Source organism: Marmota monax, unplaced genomic scaffold (genome assembly GCF_021218885.2).
Source record: "Marmota monax isolate L192 unplaced genomic scaffold, Marmota_monax_Labrador192_F-V1.1 WCK01_AAM20220418_F8-fsc00119, whole genome shotgun sequence".
In the NCBI taxonomy this organism is placed as follows: Eukaryota; Metazoa; Chordata; class Mammalia; order Rodentia; family Sciuridae; genus Marmota; species Marmota monax.
Genome location: NW_026694771.1, coordinates 5,487,949 through 5,509,779, shown reverse-complemented (window position 1 = coordinate 5,509,779; position 21,831 = coordinate 5,487,949). Strand labels below are relative to the sequence as shown.

General features: G+C 36.4%; 1 protein-coding gene and 1 non-coding gene across 2 annotated transcripts in view; one reads left to right on the top strand and one right to left on the bottom strand.

Moving 5' to 3' along the window:
• Positions 1 to 21,831, bottom strand: part of Slc9c1 (solute carrier family 9 member C1) — a 74,966-nt gene that overhangs the window by 48,094 nt on the left and 5,041 nt on the right. Inside the window, exons 4-10 of the mRNA XM_046425210.1 lie at positions 20,268 to 20,382; positions 16,810 to 16,820; positions 11,264 to 11,425; positions 9,298 to 9,397; positions 5,726 to 5,869; positions 4,226 to 4,400; positions 480 to 561 (exon numbers count right to left, since the gene is read on the bottom strand). Coding sequence (XP_046281166.1) covers positions 480 to 561; positions 4,226 to 4,400; positions 5,726 to 5,869; positions 9,298 to 9,397; positions 11,264 to 11,425; positions 16,810 to 16,820; positions 20,268 to 20,382 — 789 coding nt within the window. The remainder of the gene's footprint in view (positions 1 to 479; positions 562 to 4,225; positions 4,401 to 5,725; positions 5,870 to 9,297; positions 9,398 to 11,263; positions 11,426 to 16,809; positions 16,821 to 20,267; positions 20,383 to 21,831) is intronic.
• Positions 15,704 to 15,782, top strand: LOC124079604 (small nucleolar RNA R38). Its single transcript, XR_006847410.1, has one exon. It is a non-coding gene; the product is annotated as a small nucleolar RNA R38 (small nucleolar RNA).

Here is a 21,831-nt window from a genome sequence, read left to right as displayed (position 1 = left end):
TTTTCTGTTCTTAAACACACCCAGTCTCTAGCTTCCTCAGGAATTTAGCATCTGCTATGTTCTCTATTTTATTTAATACTATTTTTTCTTTATTTTGATGCACAGATGACTCTGATATTATTTGACTTGTTTATCGTTTCTTTTTACTTTAACATAGGATCTTTCAGTTCAGAAATCTTTTCTGTCTTCAGGTGGCAATACTCCCAGTCAGAGTAGTACCAATCATCTAGGAGGCTTGTAAAGTTATTGAATAATTAGACTTATACTATTGATTTAGATATAAAGTAAATCACTAATCCTTTTAAATAAACAATCTTATTGGCCTGAACCATCAATATAACTTTACATAGAAATTTAATTTCATCTTCAGCTAGAAATCTTTGATTCATCTTTACATGGACTTTTTATTGTTAGCATATTTCATTAGCATATTTAGAATATTTTTCTCTTCACTAAGAATCGTAAATAGGAGTGCTTACCTAGTTTAGTAACTGCCATTGGCAAAATAAATCTATTGATAATCAGATTAATTAAGCATACCAACACTCCATGAAATAGTACCTAGAATTCAAAAGAAATATACAAAATGAGTATTCAGGATAGTTCACTATAATATACTCTGCAGTTTCCAATGTAAATTAAGCTAGGTTGTATGATGCTAATAGATGCTCATGGCAGGTAAGAAATTTGTATGTCAAGCATGATGAAACCACTCTGGAGATTCTCTGTCTTCCTGAGCATACTTCATTCATGTGTGAGAATGAAACCAAAATCAGAACTGTGAGTAAGTGTTCTTTCTAGCTTTCTCATTTGCTCATTCTGAGGGAAGTCAGCTACTTAATTGTGAACTGAGCTATGGAGAGATCCCAGTGACAAGGAACTGTGGCAGGCTTCTGGCCAATGGCCAGCAAGAAACCAAGGCCCTTTATAGTTCAGCCACCTGCTAGGATTGAATCTTACCAACAGCCAGCTTCTTGACTCACAAAAATCAAGATAATATTTCTTCTTTGAAGCAGCTAAACATGGGGATCATTTGTCATATATCCATGGATAATTAATACAAATGTTTCATTATTTTTATTCCTATTTCATGCTTCTGATGCTATGTTAGTTATTATTTCAAGTTTATTTTTTTCTCTCTCAGGGCTTTGTTCACTCTTTCATGTTAAGTGATGCTCTACTACTGAGCTACACCCTCAGCACTATTTTTTTTTTATGTTTCTGATGTTTTTTTTGATGTAGAAATAAGATTTAGTTTTCTATACTGCAATGCATCTCACGATCTTGCTAAATTCACTTTTTAATTCTAGTAGTTCTTTAATACAAACTAATCTCTGTGCCTTTCCCCCCATTGTGGTGGGTAGTACATTGAGGACAATGTTCCATAGAAGTGTAGAAAGTAGATGTATTTGCTGTTTTCCCCAAACTTAGGGGAAAGCATACAGTATGTGATCATGAAGTGTCATATAAGCTTTAAGATGTTTAAAAGATATACTGTATCAGGTTAAGATGGTTTTCTTCAAATTCTATTTTACAGAAAGTTTTTTCTTCTCTCTTTTTTAAAATTTATTAAGAATGTGTTAAATTTTGTCAAATGTTTAGTCTTGGATTGTGAAGACAATTACAGGGGTTTTCTCTTTTATTGCAGTAGTATATTGAATGATTTTGAATACTGATATTACATATTTAGATAAAACCTACTTAGCCATAAAGTATTATTCTTCATATATACATTTAGATTTTTTGATAAATATTTGGGGATTTTTAAAAAAATCATATTTTGTGAGTAGATTAGTTTTCCTTGTAAAATCTTTATGATGTTTGGTATCAGAGTGGGTTGGCCACGTAAAATGAGTAAGGAAGTGTTTCATCCTTTTCTATTTTATGGAACAACTTGGGTAGAATTACTTATTCCTTCTTTGTTCGGTAAAATTTGCCAACCAACTTATCTGTCTTTCAGTTTTCTCTGTGATAACATTTTAATTTAAATAATTTCTTTAACAAACATAGGGCTATTCAGATTTTCTATTTTTATGTGTTTGTCAGTTTGGGTAAGTCTCATTGTGAGTGTGTGTGGGGTGTGTGTGTGTGTGTGTGCATGCGCACGTGTGAATGCACGGGTGATTAGGAGTTTAACCATGTGAAATATTGAATTTCTTGCCATAAAGTCATACAAAATTTTCACTTATTATTCTTTTAATAATTGTGAAATTTGTAGTCATATTCCCTTTTTTATTATTAAGAATAGTAATTTTCATGTTTTCTCTATCTCCTCATCTCTCTCTCTCTCATTGTTTTTAAAGTTTAACATTTTTATTTTGAGATAATTGTAGATTCATGTACAGTTTCAAGAAATAATACAGAGAATGCTAAATGTAATGGTTCATGCCTGTAATCCCAGCAACTTTGGAGACTGAGACTGGGAGGATCTCCAGTTCAAGGCCAGCCTCCGAAACTTAGTGAAAACCTGTCTCAAAATAAAAAATAAAAAGAGCTGGGAATGTAGATCAGTGGCAGAACACCCTGGGTTTCATCCCTAGTACTGGGGAGGAGGATAAGAAAAAGAAAATCAACAAAATAACACACAGAGTTCCTGTGTGCCATTTACCCAGTCTGAAGCTACAGTAATAAGATAAGCAGTACAATAACTTAAGTGCACTCAGGATACAGAACAGTTCCATTATCTTAAGGATTTTCCTCCTGCTACCTTTTCATAGTCACCTCCACTTTCCTCCTGCTCTCACCTCTCTAACCACCAGCAACTGCTTATATTTTCTTTATTTCTATTATTTTGACATTAATGAATATTATATAATTGGAATCAGCTAATATTGTCCTTTTTGAGATGAGCTTTTTTACTCAGCATAATTCTCTGGAGATTCAAAAGGTATCAATAATTTGTATGAATAATTTGGTCCTTTTCATTGCTAAGTAGCATTCCATGGTACAGATACATAACAGTATACTGGGACATTTACCAGCTGAAGGATCTCTGAATTGTTTTCAGTTTTTTTTATTATTATAAATAAAACTTCTATAATCATCATTGCTCATATTTGGTATACATTTACTATCTCTTAATGTCCTAAGAATTTTACATATAATTTTATTTCTCATAGAAACCCTTTGAGATAATGGTGTGCTAGATTTTATTCTTACCAGCTCATGAGAGCTAATCATTGAATATTCAGGAAGCTTATGGGCAGATTTGTATTCTGTTGATGGGAATGAATACAAAATGGAAATTTAGTGAATACTAAAAATTATGACCTCTGCCCCCACACGAACATACTTGTTGAACACTTACCAGCAAATTATTAGCTGCTTTAGAATGAGGAAACAGGCCTTTCGGGTGAGAAAAAAGTAACTTTTTGATAGCCACACAGAAAATCCCAGCTAAGCTAAAAAATTTAGACCCCAGATGCATGAGCAGGGTTCACTATCACACTGGTCAAGTTGATTCTGATTATTCAGGCAGGTGAAAATAGATTGAAAAGAGGAGGGAGATCATCTAAAATTAGATCATTTGGTTTCAAAAACAGTTAAAAGAGTTAGTATTTTTAAATATTTGAGCTATTATTTAATTAGCCGTGTAAAGATTACATTTGCATGCTTCCCTTTACACTTGGGATTTATATAAAACTTATGCATGCACAATGAAAATGGCAGATATATTAAAATTTCCCACAGAACTCTTTGCAATTATCTTGCCTTGAAATGCTGTGGAGGAAGAGCTGTTGGACAATCTGCGGATACTACCTTAGAGATACTATGCCTAATAATTAAAATGCTTCCCCACCCCCAGCATTACTACAAGTGACCTTATAAAGTTATAGAAAGCAATAGAGCTTTAAGTAATTAATTTTAAGTAAGTTCAGGCTTTAAGTAACTTTAAGTAAATTTCTGCCTCTTCTGAGTGAATATTAAGGAGTAAAGAAAATTTAAAACATTGGATATTTTATACCAAGCACTATTTTAAATGATTTATAAGTTTTAATTCCTTGAATCTTCATAATGCACCCATTTTAAGGCTTCTAAAGGAACTGAGGAATACTTATAAACTGGTATGAAGAAGAGAACAGGAAGCCTGCCAGTTTCTCTCCAATCTTGCCATGATAGCTACAGCCCAAGTAGGGTTGAGTTATTTTACTCCAAAACCATAGTTTGAAAACACGGCAACACTTTTTTATAAAATATTCAAATAAGAAACTGAAACTTTCTTTACTTGAGATTTTTCCCTTTCTGTTCCAACAGAAAAGTTCGAGTAGGCAACCAGAAGGGCCATGCTTATGTTTGGTGTCCCTTTCATTTCACTCCAGACCATTATGAATGCCCAGCGCCAGCTGAATCCATGACCAAGTCGAGACAAAATGGGACTCATCATTATAAAAACCAGAAGTCTGAAAGATAAAACAGTTTTGAAAAAGTTATTCTTGTCATAGAAATTTCTTACCATTTCACTCTATTTTATTCCATTCTATTCCCCATGGAGAGGCTAACTCTGAAACAACTGAGCCGTCTTTCACACACGGTTGGCATGCAATCCATGGAGGGCAAAGGTATCCCATAGAGAGACATGCTCAGAGAATGACATTATTCTCTTTGTTTCTTTCTACTGAACAAGTGGTAGGGTCATTTCACATCACTCTTGAGTGATGTTTTCTCAGGTGGAAATAAAAATTGGAGATTTTTTTTAGCTGTATTCTATATCCCAATAAGAAATAAAACAAATTCAATAAATAAGCAATGAGAAGAAAATGTCCTTCCTTTCTTTTTATTCCTAGATTTTAGCACTGCAAAATCTGTCCAAGATTAGTCAATAATTTTCTATTTCTTCTTTCAGTTTCATGGCATTCCTACCTTTGACACTAATTTTGTCTGATAAAAAAAAAATGGGGGCCAATTTCCACTTACTTAGCTCTAGCTGAGTTGATGTCAGCAACCCAACTAACATTGCTAGATGAAAGTGGAATGTAAGCAATTTGAGGGAGGAGCTGAGATTCCAATTACAGTAGGTTTTGCTACTCTGCATCAACTGCATGGGCAGACTAGTCTGCCCTTTAAAATTGCAAAAAAAGGGGCTACAAAAATTATTGAGAAAAGTCATTTACAAGAGTGTTTTCTTACAATTTTTTAAAAAGGTGCCGCAGTCCGGCTGCAGCAAAATAATTGTGTGTGTGGGGGGGGTGACGAACAACTTGTGTACATTGATACAGCAGGAGTGGGAGCCGTTTATTGTAGGACAGGAGGGGTATATATACATTCCACACAGCTTATCTTAATTAACATAAACTAGATACAGCAGTCAACCAAAAAGGAATCTCCACACTTAATGGCTCGCTGGCTTTACTTCACAAACCACTCCCTCTGGCAAAATGCCAGGCGCCATCTTGACTTGTTTACAGACCCTAACAAAAAGGTATTTCCAACTCTAATTCATAGAAATTGCTATATCTTTTAAGCAAAAACACAGATTTCTATTTATGATAGGTGCTTAACTTCTTGAAACCTCATAGGAAAAATAACAATGGATGCCAAATATTAATAGTGGTTGTCTCAATAATCTTAACAGATTATGAAAAATTTTTTCCTTCTAATTTTCAGAAATTTATGAAGTATTTAACTGAGAAAACTACTGAGCATTAATTTGTTGATAACTCTAAAAATTTTGAGTCAGTTGTTCAATATAAAGTATGAAAATTATTAATATTAATAGCATTCTTACCTTAAAACAATCAGTGTGAAGTAGATAGTTAATGAATAATATATATCAGAAAATGATATATATAAATATGTATGTGCAGGAATTAAAACTCCAAGAAAAGTAAACACCATAAGAAAAGCAACAAAAGATATACAATTCCAGAATCTGCATTTTCAGAAAAAATTAAGACAGTTAATTATAATTAAGCTAATAAATTTTTTACAAAGTTTACCAATATAAGTTATTATGCCATTCATTATCAAATAAAGATATGTGTCAACACACAATAAGGCTTAAAGTTGAACTACAAAGAAAGGGCACTAAGGCAAGTAAACAAAAGATTCTGAAGCAATTCAAACCAATGTGTGTGTAAATTAGTGTATTTCTTTTTTCATTGTATCTGAAAGAAATATTCAGATTGTAGTCATGCTGTGTGATGAAACTCAAACATGGAGACATCATCATTGATGCAACTTGAAAATACTGACTGTAAAGAGGGGAGGGGAGGGGGGATAGTAGAGGATAGGAAAGGCAGCAGAACACAACAGACACTAGTATGGCAATATGTAAATCAATGGATGTGTAACTGATGTAATGCTGCAATCAGTATATGGGGTAAAAATGGGAGTTCATAACCCACTTGAATCAAAGTGTGAAATATGATATATCAAGAAATTTGTAATGTTTTGAACAACCAACAATAAAAAATAAAAAATAAATAAATAAATAAATAAAAAAGAAAATACTGACTGTAAAATCTTTCATTTCTTTTAGGAAAGCTAAACTCATTTACATTTAAATAGAATACTAAAACACCAGAGTCTGATGTATATAATGATAGAACTGAGTCATCCTGTAAAATCTAGCTCCTGTTCAGAGATGTGAATCTTTTTTTCCTGCTAATCTTATGGGGGATAATTGAAAAATACAAGTTGTGTATTTTTAAGGTCTATTATTTGATATTTACATGAATACAAACCTCAAAACATCAAAGAAATCATCACCACAGACAAGCTAGTTAACATATCCATCACCTCAAATACTGTGTGTGCCTGACATAAAAACACTATCAGTCCTCTCAGCAAATTCCAAATATACAATGAAGTAAACTATAGGGCACGTGAAAAATACAAATTTACAAGAAAAAATTAAATAAACCCTGATAAGACGTCATGATAATATGATATAGTACTTAGTGATCATGTAATAAGCAGAGCGGGTCACACCAGTGGAGCTGGGCAACCTGGGAAGTTCAAGAAGGAAGCCCTCCTTAGCCTGGGTCCTAGAAACAAGTTGAACATATACTTTTTCTTTCTTTCTTTCTCTCTCTCTCTCTTTCTTTTTTCTTTTTTTTTTTTTTACCATGAGTGAACCCAGGGCTGCTTAACCACTGAGCCACATCAATAACTCATTATTATTATTATTATTATTATTATTATTATTATTATTATTATTATTATTTTAATTTTTAAGGCAGGGTCTCATTACACTGCCTAGGGCCTTGCAAAGTTGCTGATGCTGGCTTTGAACTTGCAATCCTGCTGCCTCAGCCTTCTGAGTCACTAGAATTACAAGCCTACACCACTATGCCTGGCTTATGGGGAGAGTGTAAAAATTATGAATCCTATGATTGTACTCTCATGGATTTTGATTCTGGTACATCTAAACATCTATTATTTTTTATTGTCCAGTGTTGAATAGCCAATAGTCTGGAGGGATGATAATGGACTGGGCATTCTGGGGAAATCAATTTAACAGGAATAAAAGATTGCATAATCTGGGAAGAGTGGTAACATTTAAATAGAATACTAAAACACCAGTCTGATGTATGTAGTGATAGAACTGAGTCTAAACAGGGGAGCATGCTAGGCACGTTTGAGGAATAGCAAGGGTCTTGAAATTGGGATTGTATAGTGTTTATTTATATATCCATGGAAGTAGGTGACCTAAATAGAGTGGGAGACATACTCATTAAAGGAGAGAAGGTTCAGGAAATAAAAGCCAGAGTGTAAGTATCAACTCAATGGATACTGACATCACTAAGAGTAATGATGGGGAAATGTTGGAGACAGTTAAAGAGAGACAGGAGCCAAAATTGCTGCAAAATGGAGAGTGTATCTTAGGATTCTAGAGATAACCACAGTCTAGATTGTAGCAAATGGTGTAACCTGAAAGCATGAATTTTAAAACCGGGCTCTTCTGGAGTCAGATAAAGAATGATCTAGAAATGTCTTTGAGGTGCAGAGAGATTACCTACCTCAACTTCAGACTCAATAATACCAGTGTGCAGGTGAGAAACACACAACAACTTAAGGGAAAGATGATGATGATGATGATGATGATGATGGATGATGATGATGATGATAATTATTATTATTATTATTATTCAGGGGGGATCCAGCCTTCAGTTATAACAAGAAGGTGAAGAGAGCTTTCTGAATTACTTCCTATAGATATAAATACTTTCATATACTTTTAAATTCCCCTCACAACCGTGTTCCAGTTAATTCTCCCTCACTACAGGTACAACTGACTTTTGTTGCAGCTGACATGATTTTATTGCTGTTCTCCTTGATGAAGAACTTATTCCTTGAGCATCTGGCTTCTGAATTTATCATCTATAATATTCTCTCAAACTCAAAAAATCATCGTTTACTTTCAGGGCCTCTGCTTACACATACGTATCCATTGTGTGTTTAGGTTGGATTACCAAACCTGTGTATTAAAGCATCTCAGACAACAGCTCCCACTTATCCCATGGCTGGGTGCATTGGAGCAAGACATGAACTTTTTCGCCCATAATCTAGCTCACATTTAGTGTGTCCACACCTTCTTTCCTGAGACTATCATTCCCTCTTTAAATCACCTGCCTTAATCTTTTAATTTACCTTGTATGGCATCTCTTCATTGTTTCTAAAACAATAGTCTTCAAATGTTTTTACATAAATTTCATTTCTTTAAAAAATACTGCATTAAAATATTTATCTCGTGTAACTGATGTGAATCTGCAATCTGTGTATGGGGTGAAGGTGGGAGTTCATAACCCATTTGAATCAAAGTGTGGAATATGATATGTCAAGAAATTTGTAATGTTTTGAACAACCTACAATAAAGCTGTTTCTTTTACTCATTAAAAAAATAAAAAAATAAATAAAAAAAGAATAGCCTCACTTGAGCCATGTAAAAATAAAATAAAGATATTGTGTCCACCTAAAACCAAAAAATAAATTTAAAACAAAAACAAAAACAACAACAAAAAAATATTTATCTCAATTATTATATTTTTCCCTTTGAAATTTCATGCCTGAGATGAGTCTCTCAACTTGTTTAATCCTGGCCTGGTCTAAGTGGGTTCAGGATTTAGATTGGAAAGTATTGGGTAGATGGTCAGAGATTTCAGGACTTAATAGGGAAATAGAACCAACACAAACTCAAAGTGGGGTTACAACTTTTGCCTAAAATTAAAACATTTGAAGACACAGGTTTTCAGTGGAATAGTTTCCATGTCAATGTCTTACTTAGACTATGTAAATTAGTTACTATTTTAATCTAATAGCTTCTAATGAAACAAAATGAAAATATGCGACACTCACTCGAGAAGAAGCGTTTCGACTCCTGGTTTAAAACTCGTAGAATTTAAAAAAAGTCCCATAATGGCCAGAGTGAATATTCCAGACATTTCAACCAACTCACCTTTTGTTAAAAAGGGGAAAAAATACTATTGACAGTAGCACAAATTTTTACCAGAGGTGAAAAAATATGTATGTTAGCATATATATAGTAGGCAAGTGCGCCCTACCCCTGAGCTACATCCCAGCCCTTTCTAATTTTATCTTATTTGGAAATAGGCTTTCATTTAAGTTGCCCACATTAGCCTTGAACTTGGGCTTCCAAGTAGCTGGAATTTCAGGTGTGTGCCACCAGGCGTGGCTGCTTGCTGAGTCTCTATGCTGGAGACCAGTGAAATGTGAAAAAGATGAAAAGTAGGAAAGATGAAAAAGTGAGGAACTAGAGGTAGCTGTCAGAGCACATAGAATTGTGAACTATGTGACATTACTTCCCCTGTGAACTTCTCTTTTTCCCATCGTCAGTAAATTTGTCTAAAACCAGAAACTACTGTATATTCAGAAGGAGGAAGAGGAGATCATGAAGAGGAAAAACCCAGGATCAGGCATCATAAGACCACTGGATTTCCATAGAATTTCTATAGAATTGAAACTTCAAGATAATTGGATCAAAATCTTTAAGAGGAGTGGAGTACCCAGTGAGCTCCCTCGGCATGCACCCAAATGTTATGTACACAAAGTCACACATTCAAAAAACAGACGGGATTATACAGTAAAATCTGTTAAAGCTCGTATTTCCACTGAATGTTTAACAGACATTGTTCCAATTAACAAATTTGTTGTTAATCCTAAGGAGTATTGTGGATGTGTTATTTTTATCATATGTTAAATTACCATCCTGACGCATCTTTGCATCTGCCTGGGTCCTTTTCTGTTTCTTTGACTAACTTTGTATATGTGTTACTACAGCTGTATTTCATTTGCTGTAGGCATATTAAATATTTGGATAGCTACCTGGTAGGGCAGGTTGTCCACTTCAAAAATAAATCGTGTTGTGTATTCACACACAATAATTTTCCTAAATGAACTTTGGACTTGTTTTTATAAAATTTCAAAGTCAAGAAATTTTGTTATTGTTTGATTTGGATTGTGATAGATTTTAATTTAATAGTCTTTCCTCCTAGAGATGTAAAATTATAAACTTTATAATTTTAATTTTTGTCCTGGCTAGTAACACTGTTAAAGGCAGAAGCAAACACTTTATTTGGCTACTTTTTTTTTTTTTTTTGGTACCAGGGATTGAACTCAGGGGTACTTAACTGCTGAGCCACATCTCCAGAGGCACATCTCCAGCCCTTTTTATTTTTTATTTTGAGACAGGGTCTAATTAAGTTGCTTTGAGCCTCACTGAATTGTTGAGGCTGATCTTGAATTTGTGATTCTCTTGCCTCAGCCTCCCAAGTCACTGGGATTACAGGTCTGTGCCTGCACACAAGAAAAATTCCTATACAAATATATACAGAGACACATTCAATCAATGGTTGGTTGATGTGGAATCTGGAGATATGGAGAGCTTACTTTATATGTAAAGGATACGCATTGTGTCTTTGGAAGTAAAACTCTTTGTATATCTTTAAAACCAAGCATATAAGTTGTTATACAAATCTTTGTATAACCAAAATTACTATTTGTCCAGCTGATCACACAATTCTTTCTCCAGGAAAGGCATTCAATTAAGTACTTACTGCAGCTGTGATTTTGTCACATTTGTCTTTCTTTTATAACAGTATTTGTTTTACATTCTTGGTAGGTTGTTTTCTGTGTGTAAATATTCACATATATCTTTTTTGATAGATTATTTTAACCAAAAATATTCCTTATATAGATAAGTTGAATTATTTTATAAACTTTTTGGCCTGGTAGTTGTTTTCCTAGTATTCTTATTTTGACTCCTTCTATATTATTTAATATTAGGCATTGACACTTCACTTACAAACATAAAAGGTGAGGTACAGAATTGCAAGAATGAGACTTATATGATGGACATCATCACCAAAAACTGTTGACATACACAATTGAATCAGTTTTGAATTTAGAATTCCAAACAAGAAACTTTCCAGAAAATATGACCAAATTCCATGCATGACATGAAAGCCTAAAAGAAAAGGGAGAAAATAGAAACTAGTTAATAGAACTTACTTGTCCTTAATTTTAAAAGATACCCTGGGTCAACTCTTCTTTTTGGCATTATCTTTAAAATTAGCTCATTGTTGTGATGAACATCAGAGTGTGGATATCCTTTCAACACACTGATTTTAATTCCTTTAGATATCTATCCTGAAGTGAGATTATTGGTTTATATGGGATTCTATCTAGCTTTTTGAGGAACATCTACACTGATTTACCTAATGGCTATGTTGATTCACATTCCCACCAACAACGCACAAGAATTCCCTCTTCTTCACATATTCATCAACACTTATTTTATGTTTTTGACAAAAATTATTATAACAGATATAGCTCATTTGTGACTTTAGTTTACATTCCCCTAGTAATTAATGATGATAAGTGATATTGAACATTTTTTTGAGAAATGTCTGTTCAGATTCTTTGCCCATTTTTTAATTGAGGTATTTGTTTCCAAGATACGGAATCAATCACGTGTCTATCAACAGACAAATGGATAAAGAAATATGGCGTGCGCACGCGCACACACACACACACACCTGTTAAGAGGAAGAAGAAGGAAATTGTGTCACGTGCAACAACAGAGATGAACTATAGGACATTAAAGTAAGGCAGGCACAGAAAGATAATACCACACAATCTCACTTATATGTGGAATTTAACAAAATTTGAGCTCATAAAAATAGAAAGAAGGGCTGTGGCTCAGTGGTAGTGCGCTTGCCTGTGTGAGGCACTGGGTTCGATTCTCAGCACCACATATAAATAAATAAAGGTCTATCAACAACTAAAAAAGCATTTTAAAAAAAGTAGAAAGGAGAATGATGATTACTAGAGACTAGAGGGGAGGAGGGATACGGAGGAGGAAGTTATTGATCAAAGGGTACAAAGTTTTACGTGGACAGAAAGAATCAATTTTGAGATCTATTGCATAGCAGAGACTACAGTAAATAATCATTCATGTTTCAAAATAATTAATTTTAAAATGTCTCAACAAAAAAATTATAGGTAGCAATACGGTGGATATGTTCATTAATTTAATTTCATTCCACTTTGTGTACTATATGAAAATGAGATGGGGCAAAGGACAGGAGGTCAGCTTAGGTAGCAAAAGATCTGGTTGCAAAGATGGGGGTTAGCTGGCTAATTATCAAGGAAATGAGTTGTTCACTCCACTAGGAATCACTCTTCCCTAACCCCTTGAGCTGCTCTTTTCCTGCCCTTCGGCAAGGTAGGCAGGTGTGAAAGGCAATCTGGGATCTATAAAAAAGGCAAGACACACCCACCCCTGAGTATACCCAGCTCTGGGTCCCCTTCTCTCTATCTCTATCTCTATCTCTATCTCTATCTCTATCTTTCTCTCTCTCTTAAATAAAACTTGCTTTAATCTTCAACACCAGGGGAATGAGGACCCAATCCTGATTTCCAAGACCAGTATCCTTGTACCCCACAAGTACATAAAAGAATGGCCTGTTAAACGTTTAAAGTAATATTGACTTAAAAATAGCTCATTTCCTGTGGAACACATACACGGTGTTTTCCTTTTTTGATGTGGCAGTGGTGCATGAACCCAGGGTTTCTCTACCATTAAGCTAACGTCCTAGCCCTTTTTATTTTCTTCTCCCTCCTCCTCCTCCTCCTCCTCCTCCATCCTCCTCCTCTTCTTCTTTTTTAAATTTTGAGACAGGATCTCACTAAGCTACTGAGGCCTGCCTTGAACTTGTGATCCTCCTGTCTCAGCAGACTGAGTCACTGGGATTACAAGTACCAGCAAACACACTGGAGGAAATAGTTTCTTTTTATTTGCTAAAAGTCACACTTCAGTTTGTAAAATTTGGTTTTAGGAGTTTGGGAGCTTCTTTTGTTCAGGCAGTACTAAGGAGTAAGTACATTTGCATCCAGTGCCTAGAGTCAAATGGTGTCATAAATCTTGGAGGTACAGAAATGAGCAAGAACTAGGAAATCCCAAACTCATGAAATTCATATTCTAGATCTAATGTAAGATGTATAGGGAACAGCAAAAGAAATGCCTCTGGGTGGCCACTGGGTGAATCTCCTGCATTGTGGCCGCCTGTGGAACTGACTGCTTCTTTATTGTTGGGCATTTCATTTGCTTTAAAGTTACCCCTGATAAACAATGCTTCAGTGCGTATTTCCACGCGTCAATTTTTTACGCTTCTTTGCTTATTTCCTTAGTTACTAAAAGTGAAATCACTGAACTGAAAGATGGTCACTCCTTTGTTATTCTTCACAGTTTTAGGTTTTGCTAAATTGCTTTCCACAAGAAGACCCATGCCTTGCCAAGGAAAACAGCCTGAGCCACAGCACCGGGCACAGCCTCGGGCAAGGAAGCCCTCTCACCTTTACTGGGGCAGTGGGGGCTGGGGTGGGGAGAACAAGGGAGCAAAATTCAAATCCCAGCTGAGAGTAGGTCTTGGGGTCAGAAGCCTGAGGTGTGGTGGCACCCCCTCCTCCACAGAAAATCTTAATTAAGCTTCTCCAGAAATCTTCACCATAATTAGTTTTAGGATTATCAGTAAAAGAGTCTCTACAAGAGTTCGGTGCAGTCAAACTTCCTATTTTCCTGTTGCTCTATTTTACTTGGCCACTGGCTTGAAAGAGATCAGCACTCCAGGTGCTGAACGCCCCCTTGCTAGTTTTTCCACAAACATTTATCCAGTATAGTAGTTTGTAGAAGTGTGTTTGCAAATGCAAAATGTGATTAAAAAAAAAAAAAAAAAAAAAAAAACAGCGCGGATCCTTTAACAAGGCCTCTGGCCTTGAGCTGGGGCTTCACAGAGATGAATACATTTCTAAGATAAGAGAAGTTACCAGTTGGGCTCCACTGTAACGAAGCCAGAATTAGACAGGAAGTCAGTATAGATAGGAAAATTGAGTCAGGTCAGATCAAGGAGGCCAATTATGAGTGAGTCTGGGAAGTTGGAGACTGTCCACCGAGGGATTGAAATGTTAATTCCCTCAGAGCCCTTCCTCCACCCTTATCAAGAACCTGCCCCTGCTTCAACCTGTTGCCAAGATAACCTGTCCCAGGATTGCCCCCTCCCTACAGAGAGCTATAAGGTTGTTAATGTGTCCTTGGCTTCTCTATCCTGCCCTTCCCCCTTCAGCCCACCTGTTTCCCACCTTTTGGCCATCCCACCAAGCATTCCTGGGCCTAGTCCCATACGCAGGAAGGAGAAAGATCAGGGGGAAAAGGCAGGAGAACAAAGAAAGCCTAGGAGATATAAAAAGGGCAGAACACCTCACTTCTTGGTATACCAGGACACCAGCTAAGGCTGAAAGGTGAGTGACTCACCCAAGAGATTGTATGGGGGGGGGGGGCTGCCCGAAGGGGAAGAAAGGAGAGGAAGAGAGCAGAGGAAGAGGGCAGAGAGCGTGAGCTTGCAAGCTTCAGTTTAAGAAGGGTTGCTTGGAGACTTGGTGGGTGGGTGCTGATTGGCAGGGTGTCTCAGGAATGGGCGAGCAGACACTGTGTCCCACAGGGATTGGTCGAGAAAACTTTTGACTTTGGTGCCCTTTGGAGAGAAGGGGGAGGGATAAGGGATTACGTGATGCTCTTCTCCCAGTGGGGGAAATAAAACCAAAAGGCAAGGTCTTCCACACACCCACAACGGCTCCCTTCTCCCTCCTGGGAGAAGTCTACGTTACCCCTCTTTAAATAAACCCTGCTTTATGTGCTTGCCTCAGCGTGCTTGTGCTTCTCTTCATGTTCAAACTTCAACACGTGGCTAAGCAGGACTCACAGATAAATGGTGGTATCAGTAATAGCTGGCAGGGGGACGAAAAAAAAGGGGAGGAGAAGCTCTCCCCTCCTCAGGTGTTGTCCTTGAAGGGTTAACTTGCCCAGAACAGTGAAAGAAAAAGCTGCTTTTATGTGAACTTCTGCAGTCTGTGAACTTGTGAGCCCTTCCCCCTACATGCTGGGTATAAAACTCTGAAACTACCTGAACTTGGGGTTCAGGGGATTAATTGATTATAGCAGAAGCTGTGCCCTCTGAACCTGGCTGCAGCCAAATAAAACTGTTTCCTGTTAGCTTGGTGCCTTGTGTCACCTCCCCTACAACAGAGGAACAGTCCAGTGGAACAGGTGGAAAGAGAGAAATCAACCAAAGCAAAGGCTGGCCCCCCCTGAGCAGCAACAACTGCCTCAACAAAAACAAGTAAATCCTAAAATGGTGCTCTGAGGTGGCAGATGAAGGGGGAAAAGTACTTTTAGGAGTACTTGTCCATAAGCTGAGGTTGATTTAAAGTTATCCCTGTCTGAAATGGCATTTTTTTGTGAAGACTTCTGATCTTCTGAGGTTCGGCTTTTTAACACATATTTTGAAAATACATATTAAAATAGTTTCTGTTAAAATAAAGTGTATTATTCTTATTTCTTAAAAAAAATAAAAATTAAAAGTTTTTGTCCATAACCTCCATTGGTGGGGAGGCCACCATCAGGATTGCTGAGGTGACTGAGAGTCCTTCCCAAGTACACTCATTCCCATGTCAAAAAGAGAGCCATAGTTTCTAGATTTACCAGCTAAAAAGAATAGTATCTCTTGGAATAGTCTGAATGGGGAATTCCATGCATGGCTCTCCAGGCCACAAGAGTTCCAGCCATGGAGCTGCTATTTCTTGTCACTGAAATATGAGATGGAGGCTGACTCTGGTTTCAGAAGCACACAGGCCTCTGGAGTTAGAGGACTTCTGTTGGAAAGTTATTTTCTCCTTTAAGAAAGGAAAATCACTTCAGTCAGAACGGCAATCATCAAGAGTACAGACAATAATAAATGTTGGTGAGGATGTAGGGGTAAAGGTACACTCACACATTTCTGGTGGGACTGCAAATTGGTGCAACACCTATGAAAAGCGGTATGAAGATTTCTTAGAAAACTTGGAATGGATCCACCATTTGACCCAGATATCCTACTTCTCGGTTTATACCCAAAGGACTTAAAATAAGTGTACTACAGGGATGCAGCCACATCATTGTTTATAGCAGTTCAAGTCATAATAGCTAAACATGAAACCAACCTAAGTGACCTTCAGTAGATGACTGGATAAGGAAAGTGTGGTATATATATTCAATGGAATATTGCTCAGCATTAAAGAAGAATGAAATTATGGCATTTGCAGGTAAATGGATGGGGTTGGAGACTATCATGCTAAGTGAAGTAAGCCAATCCCAAAAAACTAAAGGCTGAATGTGTTCTATAATATGCAGATGCTAATTCACACTAAGTGTAGGGGGGCACTAGAGATGAATAGAGTTACATTAGATTAGGTAGAGGGAAGTGAAGGGAAGGAAGGGGAGAGGATGTGGGGATAGGAAGAATAGTAGAACAAAACTGACATTATGACTTTATGTGTATATATGACTGAATGACCAATGTGATTCTACAACATGTATACTCAGAACAGAAAAAAAAAGAGAGAAATTATATCCCATCTATGTATGATGTATCAAAGTGCATAAATGCATTCTACTGTCATGTATAACTAATTAAAATAAATTTAAAAATTTTTTAAAAAGAAAGGAAAATAACATTTAATAAATAACATGTTTGCTGCCTAGATTTGTTAGCAAGGAAAAGTCTCAAAGCAAATAAATCTGTTACTACATAACACTTTTCTTAAAATGCTAACATACAAGTTGGATATGTAAGAACAATATTCTTGTTAATTTTTCTCTATTATAAAATATGTCATAACTTCAAAGAGTAACACTATTTAATAACTTCATAAGTTTAGAAGCAAATTTACTCAGAAAACATCTGTTTTCTTAAGGAAAATTTTTCTTTCAAAGTTATTACAAGTTCAAAGTCCTAATGTCTAAGTAAGTTAGTCCAGCATGGTTTTTATTCCTGAAGTTATTACTATTATTATTTTAGTTTTCTATCCTTTTAATAATAACCTAAAAATAAGTCCACAAAGTTCTGTTCCATTGGTTGCTATCAAAACTACAAGGCAATCTCTATCAAAGGAAGGCAGCTTTGTCTACTGTGTTCATGAATTCCTAGATCCTAGAATAAGATCTATGACATTGTGCACATCACTAAATAATTTTTGAATTGAAGAATGAGCCAATTTTCACATTAGTACTCCCCCCACCTTTTTCCCCTTATAGTGATTTTCAAGAAAGTCCTCTAGATTAGACTGTAGATATAATTTCTGATATGTTTCTCTGAAATTCTGTGAACATTATATCATATTTTATTTATTTATTTGGCATTGAAGATTTGAACCCAGGGACATTTTACTACTGAGCCACATCCCCATATCTTTTTATTTTTTTTTTAATTTTGAGACAGGGCTTGCTAAGTTGCTTAGGGTCTTGTTAAATTGCTAAAGGTGGCCTTGAATTTGCAATCCTCCTGCCTCAGCCTCCAGAGACTGGGATTATAGGTGTGCACCATTACACTGGCAATATATCATATTTTAAATGGGGCCAGGTACAATACTATTCTAGCTGACATGAATCTTCTTGACTGGCATGAACTATTTTACTTCTTTGTACTTTTCAGTTATCCCTAGGTTGACCTTTCAGGGTTTTTTTTTTTTTTTTTTGGCAGTAGGGTAGGTACTGGGGATTGAACTCAGGGGCACTCGACCACTGAACCACATCCCCAGTCCTATTTTGTATTTTATTTAGAGGCAGGGTCTCAGTGAGTTGCTTAATGCCCTCCTTTTGCTGAGGCTGGCTTTGAACTTGCAATTCTCCTGCCTCATCCTCACTGGAATTACAGGCATGTAACACAGTGCCCAGCAGCCCTTCAGTTTTTAGGATGCTCTGGACACAGAAAATCTCCTATTTTCACCTTAGTCATATTCAGGGAGATCATATTTGCAGGAAATTTTTACTAGTTTTTTGCTCACAAGTCTCAGGCTGAAAGCAAGGGCTTCATATTCCCAAATTGGATAACTGTTGGCTACCAGCTCCTGTAAGGAAGAGATGAGAAGTAGTCCCCAAGATGGGTCTTCTTGGGAAAGAATAGTCTTTACTTAGAAGTTTAGACATAGGGTGGGCAAAGCGGAGGTGGATCAGAATAGAAGTGAACAGAGTTGGCTGGATGTTCAACAACGAAGCACTCTCTAAGACAGGAGAAACTATAGCTAGCACCACACTTTTTGAGTGTTTAGAAAGGTAATTTGGGATAGTCTTCATTTCTGAGAGAAATGTAGCAGAAAGATCGCATTTTTTAAAAAATTGTTGATGGACCTTTACTTTATTTATGAATTTATTTATATGTGGTGCTGAGAATCGAACCCAGTGCCATTTCAACAGAGTGGCTTATTTGGTATCATACAGACCTCTCCGTGGGCTAGACCATGCCCTGGAGGCACCTCCCAAACATTCTTTGCTCAAGGGGAGAAAGTTGATAGTGGGATGTGGAAATGCTACAGAAGACGCCTGGTGAGTGGAATACCGTTATTTTCTCAAGAAGACCAATAACCACTGCTTTTCCCAAAATGAGTGCAAATGCCAACATGATAAAAAAAAAAAGGTAAATAAATTCTTAGTATTATTATGAAAATATTCTTATTTCATGGACACCTCTTCTCCCCTTCTCCCACTGCCTAGTGATTTAGATTACACATTAAGAATGATTTTTTTTTTTTTTTTGCTGGGCATGGGCATGGAGGTGCATGCCTGCAATCCCAGAAGTTTGGGAGGCTGAGGCAGGAGGATCTCGAGTTCCAAGCCAGACTCAGCAACTTAGTGAGGCCCTAAGCAACTCAGTGGTACTTTGTCTCAAAATAAAATATAAAAAAGGGTTAAGGATGTGGCTCAGAAATTAAGTGCCTTTGAGTTCAATCCCCAATACCAAAAAAAAAAAAAAAAAATTAGGAGATATAGTTTTGACCAGGGAGGGGGACTAAGTAGGGATGCTTCTACAAGTTTAGCACTCTATTTCTTGTCCTGAGTAATAATTACACAGATATATTTTTAAGATCACTTACTATAATGCACATATGTCATTTATTTTATGCACACATGTGCATATGATAGATAAAGGGGGGGAAATCCCTCATGTTTCAGGGTTATCTGAAAAGGGTGAATGAGAGCACTTATGAGCACCGCTGCTGTCCGCAGCACTGCTCTCTGGCCCTGTAGATGGTTATGTAACTCACTTTCTCCTTGGGTTGACCTCTTTCTATGATACTCCTGGGAGATGGTCCCAGGGCAAATAGAAGGGAAGCTACCTCCTCCCACTACTAGTAAATGTGTGTCTCGGCTTATCCTCTTAGCTGTTCTGCAGCACCTTAACAACAGCCCCTACTCCCACCCCTGTCAAGTGTTTTGGTTTAGACCAGGTCTGGGGAATCTGGCTCTTATAGGCATCCTCAGGAAAAGCTCCTATCTATATTCACAACAAAACCACAACTGATATTAATTAAATAAGGAAGCTGTGGTGGCAGCACTATATAAAGGGTAAATCAGTATACAATACTATTTTCTTTCTTTTTTTGTGGGGGCGGTGTGTGTGTGTGTACCAGGGATTGAACTCAGGGGCACTTGACCACTAAGCCACATCCCCAGCCCAGCTTTGTATTTTATTTAGAGACAGGGTCTCACTGAGTTGCTTAGCACCTTGCTTTTGCTGAGGCTGGTTTTGAACATGTGATCCTCCTGCTTTAGCCTCCTGAGCTGGCATGTGCCACTGCACCCAGCTAATACTACTTTATATCTATAAGCATAGTTTATGGCAAGATATTATGAAACCCATGTCAGCTTTCAGAAAATCCAGAAATCTTATTTTAAGAAATTGAAAAAAAAAGGGGGGTCCTTACCTAGGGGTTTGGACTTCGAATACTGTCTTTTGAAGTTAATATTCACAACAGTACTGAATACAATTATTGATATAACAGAGGTCATCAGACTTTCTCCACTAATAAGATTTGTGAGGGCTCTTGAAAGACCTGTGTGTATATATAAGTAAAGTATTAAAGCAATTGTCTAGATTATCCAGTTAGAAATGATCTGAATTTCCCATACATTCCTTTCCATAGATTAAGAAATCAAGCTCCATGAATAGAAAGCACCCTGGTATTACCTACCTTCATCCTGATTCATGTCTGTTTATGATGATCTTCCAAGTTGAAACACTGATTGGTCATCTTTTTTCCTCTGCCTATACTACCTAAGTTGTAACTTTGAGTATCTTTAATAATTTTTGGGTAAAAACCATAGAAGAAAAATATTATTATATAGTAAAATTCCTTTCTGTGAATCAACCACTCTATAAACGGATCACGATCTAATGTAATAAGTCTGCCAACAGAAGAGAAGAAAGGCTAGGGCATTCAGTTTCTGAGACAGCTTATCTGCCTCAAGGGTCCAGTCCTCCACTTTCCTGTATCCATACAGCAAGATGCTGTGTGAAAAGATCCAGTCTCTTTTGTTATGAGACCTGATGAAAGCAGAAAAATTCTACTTCTTCTCTGTCGCACGCCTGCCACCATCATTGCAGCATGCCTTGGCTTTCCCACCAGATGGGAGAGCCCAGCCCATCTCATGGTAACTGCCATACTCATGAGGAATAGCACACCATTGTTGCTGTGTAAGACACTACATTCATTACTCAGCAAGACCTGCTATTGTGGCCTAATTCTGAAAATGTGAATATTTGGAAATAACAGACTTAAGGGTATAAAATAAGCCAAAGAACAAAGAAAGCTCAAGACAATATGGATGTACTCATGTAGTCTACTGATAGTCCTGGCAGATTAATTTTTTAAAGATACTATATCATTCATATGCATATGTATGTGACACTAGTATGGCAGTATGTATAAACGTGGAAGTATAACCAATGTGATCCTGCAATTTGTACATGTGGTAAAAATAAGAATTCATACCCCATTTGAATCAAATGTATGATATATGATATGTCAAGATCATTGTAATGTTTTGAGCAACCAATAAAAAATATATAAAATTATATAGAGTATATAAATGTATATGTGTAAATAGCAATATATTTATAAATAGATATATAAATGTAATTTATCAGTGCACATTTATAAATATATATGAACATGCATTTATAAATCTTGTTTAGAAAATTTAGGCAAAAATGCTGCTAAGAGGAAATGAGTTAAAAATTTTTTGAAAGATTCAAAGTGAGGAAAAAATAAAACTCAAAAAGGTAGTGTCAAGGGGCTGGGGTTGTGGCTCAGCGGTAGAGTGCTTGCCTAGCACATGCAAGGTGCTGGGTTCGAGCCTTGGCATCACATAAAAATTAATTAATTAAAGGTTAAAAAAAAGGTAGTATCAAGATGGCTAACATTTATAAGAATAACTTTGCAAGATCCACCAAATAGATTATTTAAATTCAAAAATGACAGGCTAGAAAAAAAATCAGTAGA